Source organism: Ictidomys tridecemlineatus, chromosome 7 (assembly GCF_052094955.1).
Source record: "Ictidomys tridecemlineatus isolate mIctTri1 chromosome 7, mIctTri1.hap1, whole genome shotgun sequence".
NCBI classification, from domain to species: Eukaryota; Metazoa; Chordata; class Mammalia; order Rodentia; family Sciuridae; genus Ictidomys; species Ictidomys tridecemlineatus.
Window position 1 is genome coordinate 192,566,323 of NC_135483.1, and position 6,043 is coordinate 192,572,365.

Below are 6,043 nucleotides of genomic sequence, written 5' to 3' on the forward strand. Positions count from 1 at the left end.
TCCTAAACACTGATTCCCTTCTACCTTATAGGCAGTGCCCAGCTCCCTTTTTTCTTAGCTTTGTCCCATCCACCCAAAGCCCACTTGCTAGTTATAACAGAGACCCCCTGCCAGGTATGATGGCCCCTCTTCCTCTTGCTTCTCCTCATTTTTCCATTAAACTTTTAAAAACAGGCCTATAATCCCAGCAATTCCAGAGGCTGAGGCAAGAGGTCACAAATTTGAAGCCAGTCTCAGCTGGCTTAGCTAGACAATGTCTCAAAAAATAAAAAGGCCTGGGGATATAGCTCAGCAGTGAGGTGTCTTAGTTCATGAGTTCAGTCCCTGATATAAAAAAAAAAAAAAACAGATTTCTCCAGAACGCCTGTCCTCTGGCTGTCCAGGTCTGCTTGCTCCTCAGAGTCTTACTTTGTCTTCCTGGTTCACTCACAGCTGCTCCCTTAAGCTGAGGCCCAACTGCTAAGGGAGCCAGACTCCGTTTATTCCAGTGCTGCTGTGTACAGGGCAGGGAGACTGTCTCCAGCATTCTTTTGCTGTTAATGAGTCACTGCTTGGGGGGGCACACCTAGACTCTGAATGCACAGGGTCTGGTTTGTGGCTGACCGTGGCCCTAATCCCCGTGCTCTCTGGTCTCTCCATGAAGCTCCTCCATCAACGCGGTGGCATGGTCTCCCTCCGGTGTTCATGTTGTCAGTGTGGACAAAAGCAGTAAAGCTGTGCTGTGGGCACAACCTTGATGGCCTTTAGGAGAGGCGCAGAGACTCGCACAGCCCTGTCCTGTGGGCACAAGTCCTTCCTGAGAAGAGCTCAAGCCATGTGGCACGGTGGCCTTCCTTGGATGGGAATACTGAAAATATTGACTCGGCTCTCTAATGGCCTGGAAGAACCAACACTGAAACAGCCTGACCCTGCAAGTCACCTGGTCGAGGTTTGGGCTCTTGTCCTGTTGGGGTGGGAAACACTACTAGCTCTGATCTTCCATACCTCATTGGGGAGCACAGGGTCCCCACTGGGTCTCCTCACTGGATGACAGTGCCAATGACACCCCACATGTCTGGGTTGGTTCCCAGCTGTGCTTCTCCCCTCCTTCCAGCATCGGTTCTACCTGATGCATACCCCTCGCCTGGAGGTCCTTTGCCCAGTGGACTTGCTCTAAGCATTGGCTTAGAGGAAACCCCAAACACGGGGTCTGGGGTTGTCACAGGGCTCTCGTGATCTCGTCTTATTACTGCTGAAACTTGAGGTCTCTTGACTGGTCTTCAGAACCTTGACTCCCTTCCCCTCAGTTCTTCTACGTATCTACTTTTTGGTCAAGGAATGAATATAAATTTGGTTAAAAATCTTTTTGAGATAGGCAAGGACATGTGCCAACCTTTTCCAGTGAGGCGGGTTTGTGGCAGAGTTGAAGAATGTGCTCCTGTATCACTCTGCAGATGCCCAGAAGGTGGGTGCTTGCCACGTTCACACTGATGACAAAGAATTTAAGCTTTCTGATGTATTTTCTCCGAAGCTGGTGGTGGTGACTCCAGCCACTGCCCTCTGCCAGTCCTGCCTGCGCTGACTTCAGAGTTCAGTGCACGAAGCCCAGTCTGGGGAGCATGGCAGTGTCGTGTTCCCTGTTGGGCCATGATGAAGGCTGGGACATTCATCCTTACCATTTTACCTGTGTAAGATTTTAGTTCTGGTCTGGGTGTCCAGAACACCATGTTTTTATCACATTTTAATTTGCACTTTATTTTATTATTATTATTATTATTTTTTTTTCCCTTCTACACTTGTTCTCTGTACAGTTAGGGACACGAGTGCCAGAGCAGGAGAAAGGAGTGAGGCATCTTTGCTCTGACAGGGACATCGTCTCCATTCTTCGTCCTTTCCCTGCTTGCGTCTTCCTTTTTGGTTTGCCATTCAGAGAACTTGCATTGAGGGGAGTGGAAATTCGCAGCCGGGCACATCTTTTATTTATTTATGTATGTTGCCCAACAGAACTTGATTGTAAATTAAAAAAAAAAAAACTGTTATCTTTTCAAATTGACTGGTTTTTCTGGTATTTATTCTTTGTAAATAATGGATAGTACTTTGCTGCTGTGTTTTCTTGTTCATCACATCACCTCATCCCACAGATCATCACTCCATATAAAGCATCAATATTCCCATTTCACATCCTGTGCAAATCTTAACTGACCTGGGTGAGTTTCTTCAGAACTTCATTATTTCTGGTATAGGAGCCGAACATCCTGATCCTCCTGCAGGTCACCTTTGTCCACAGAGTGTGTGACCTGATGTGTCTCCTTTGGGCCTTGAGCTAAAGAGACATGAATTGGGGCTCTAGAGTGACTTATCTGTGGCACCTCAGATACCTAACATGCAGGAAGAGCCAACATGTGATGTCACCACTCTGAAGGGACACTCAGACAACGTGCATAGGCTTAGCCCCAAAACCTAATCTGGTTCCCACAATCGGGGCTGAAACAGCCAGCCTTGCAGAGTTGAATGAGCCCTTGCATTTATTTTCAGAGAGGAAAGTGATTCTGAAAATAGGCCTCTAATAAGCATCGCAGTTTCCTCAGATGACCTTGTTTTTGAGAACTTTGAGGGAAACAGGCAGGACTGCATTCTGTTTTTCTGTTTGAGCTCCATCCCACTCTGAAAGTTCTTCAGTCCTTTAACTGCCACAGCAGTTAAGTGTGGGGTCACACAACACTAGGGGAAGCAGCTTCTGTTCACCCCGCAGCCTCTGCCTCAGTGCCTGAGGTCTCCTGGTGCCCTCCCACTGCTGCTGCTTCCTCTAGTCCAGGGACCATTCAGAGACATTCCCAGATAATTCCCACGTGCCACCAGCATTCACAGCTGGTTGACTGCTTCCTGGATGTTTGAGCCAGAGTGCCCCTTGTTTGTAAGTGGCTCCTGCTACAAGACTTGTTTTGGTCCAGACATTAACATGTTTTTAAAGCTGAGGATTAAAGTTTTCTATGGCTTTATGTACCCAGATTTCTCATATATGTTTGTGTGATGCTGGTGATTGAACTTATGGCCTTACACATACAATGCTCTGCCACTGAGCTGCATCCCCCATTCCCTGACAATCTTAAACACATACTGTTTAACACATACACTCCTTGTCATGTATGCTGCAAAGCCCCTTTTGCATCTTCCCCATCGGGGCACATGGAATTTTGGACCCTGGAACAAATAAATGGTTGGAGACCCATCAGCTGGGAGAGGCAAGGGCAGGTCACCTGGAAACCTCAGATTGCAGTGCACCAGGACATGCAGAACTACTCTCCTGTTTTGTCATATGTCCTCTGTCACAAATGTAAAGTTGTATGGCCAAATAAGAGATCCTCATCCTAGATGGGTGTATGTGTGTATATGTTGTGTTGTTTGGGGTGGGGTGGGAGGCGTACTGGGTTTTTGTTTTGTTTTGGTACCAGGAATTTAACCCAGAGGTAGGTAATCACTGAGCCACATCCCCAGTCCCCCTTCCCTGCCCCTTTTTTTTTTTTTTTTTTTGTGACAGGACCTCACTATTTCTGAGGCTGGCTTTGGATTTAGCAATCCTGCCTCAGCCTCCCACTGAGATTGCTGGGATTACAGGTGTGTACCACCATGCCCAGCATACTCTGACCAGACTTCTGACTCTCAGGTGGGCATGCTGGTGCTGGTCTGCCACCAAGGCCCCAGGGGATGCAGAAGTGAGTCCTTTGGAGGGATAGACTGAGCTGGCTGTGCCCCTCTACATTGACTTCAGTGTGCCCCATGTATACTAAGAAGCATTTTCATCTAATAAACCTCAGAAATCCTGGGTAAAGTGAAGCATACCTGTATTTACATTGTTACCTGGGGCTGGTGCTACGTGCCTGTAAGGTGGGCAGCTGCCTCACTCCAGCGAAGTGTGATTCTCTGGCCTCGGGGAGCCATGACTTGTTACCCTTCTCTCTGATTTCTGTGTGTGTCTCTGAATCCTCCGTGGCCTGTTCATTGTAGATATAGTCCTCTACTTGGCTGTAACTGTACCTGTTTCCCTCTAGCCCTCCCCCACTTCAGTGACTCTTCCCCTGGGCCATACTGCTCTTAACCCTAGATTGGCAAGTGTGTTCAGTGAGAATCAGGACAGATCCAGAACCTTGGGGGGCACGTGGTTTTGTGAGGAGCTGAGCCTCCTGTACCCATCAGTCTTCTTTTATTGGGTTGGTGGTACTAGGGATTGAACTCAAGGGCATTCAACCACTAAGCTATATCCCCACCATGGCATTTTACCCCCAAGTCTGCCCACATCCCACACTTAAGGACATGAGCTTCTGATCCTTCTTAGTCTCCCAAGTCTTGATTACAGGTGTATGCCACCACACCTAGCTAAAACAACCATTGTTCTGGGAGTCAGCTGGCCTGTTGGGGATAAATGGTTTGGAAGGCATCCACACCTACGAGGCTGTCGATGTGAAGGGTAGCTGTGGGACCGATATGACAGCAAGAAAGCATCAGTGTGTAAGCATTTGTCTTGGGTGTCACTGGCACCAAACCCAGTGTGGGGTACTAAGAGGAATCATGGCACTATCTCAGCAGTCAGCCACAGTGATCTACATTCTGCTTTCCAATCACTTGTCTTTTTGTTGTTGTTAATGTCCCACCCCAGGTTTGGTTGACTTTCCTCCGTAAGCATAGTTTTCTATCTTGAGTGGGAAACGTTAGCCCTACACATTCCTATATGTTGAACTTTGGGCATATTTGCTCTGACCCTGGGACACAAGGAGAGCTGTGCATTTGTCCTTAAGCTTCCTTTTATCACAAAACTGGATGAGGAGAGGACAGAGGGTATGCTGTGGAGTTTTAAACAACAGTGGGTGGGTCAGAAGTCCTGTGGCCCCCAGGGCTACACACTCCTAGGAGACAGGGACCACCATATTCTTAACACTTGAGTATGTGGCACATAGCTTCTTTAAAGTTTTTATTTACTAATAGAATTGAATCAGTGAATAACAACAGACCCACCATAGCTGAAAGGAAAATAGGAGGTTAACCCCAAGAGTAGCGGTGGGCTGTATCTCAGTGGTAGAGCATTCCCCTAGTGTGTGCAAGCCAGGGTTGGATTCCCAACACCACAAAATCTAAGCAAGAAAAGGAAGAATGGTAAGTATGGTTTTGTAGAAATTTTGCTCTATTCATACATGTGTATATACTGGGACATAATGTTGACAGTGTAATTTTTATTGTTTTTATGTATATATTGAGTTGAGAGTCAGATACCAAACCATTTTAAAGTGAACAATGTATTGATGATGTTCTGTGACCACCATCTCTAATTCTAGCCAATAATGGATATCTGTATTTTTCAATCTTTGTTTTCATTTATAAGCAGTGATATAAAGAAAAGTGGGGATCTGCATCCAGAAAAGGCCTATCTGCCTAATTTGGGGCACCTTCTCAGGGAGTGTACAATCCTGAAGCCTGTCCGCAGATTCTGTTGAGATGGCCTTGTCATCTCAGAACCCATTCATGTTGGGGCCCCTTGGACAACACTGCAGCACCTGGCAGAGGTCAGCCTCCCGCTGGGGGGACAGGGAAAGTCCTGGTCAGGATCTCTGCTCCACACCACAGAGGGCTTCTCTGCCTTAAGGGACTCACCTATACCTTCCATGAATCTTCCCAAGACAGAGCAGGCCATGGGGTACTGGGTTACAGATGAAGGAAAGGAAGTAGCAGTGGGACCCAGCTGCCCTGCAGGTCACAGGGGCTCATCAGTGGCCATGCAGCCCAGGACTCCAGGCTAAGGCTACCTATACAACCTGCCATTATTACATGGAAAGTGAAGAGTTAAATACCATTCCCAGCATGACGCCTGGAGAGTGATGGTCATGATTTCCCAATACTGAGGAGCATTCCTTGCTGGGGGGTTACAGAGGAGATCCAGGTAAGGGCTGGAAAACAAAGTGAAGTTCCCACTACCTTGACGGCCCCTGGGATTGCATTTATGATTTTAGATATTATTAGCCCAGCCCCAAACAGCCCCCTGTTCTTTAGATGGATGGACCAAAAGTTACGGGTT

The 6,043-nt window shown here is 47.4% G+C and overlaps 1 protein-coding gene across 6 annotated transcripts in view; it reads left to right on the forward strand.

Moving 5' to 3' along the window:
* The window catches only part of Atg16l1 (autophagy related 16 like 1), a 36,815-nt gene extending 34,787 nt beyond the window's left edge, over window positions 1-2,028 (forward strand). For all 6 annotated transcript variants that reach the window (XM_078018259.1, XM_005326414.5, XM_005326415.5 and 3 more), the window contains one exon: window positions 644-2,028. In XM_078018259.1, the coding sequence (XP_077874385.1) occupies window positions 644-737 (94 nt within the window). In that variant the 3' untranslated portion in view covers window positions 738-2,028. The remainder of the gene's footprint in view (window positions 1-643) is intronic.
* Window positions 2,029-6,043: the final 4,015 nt, after the last annotated feature.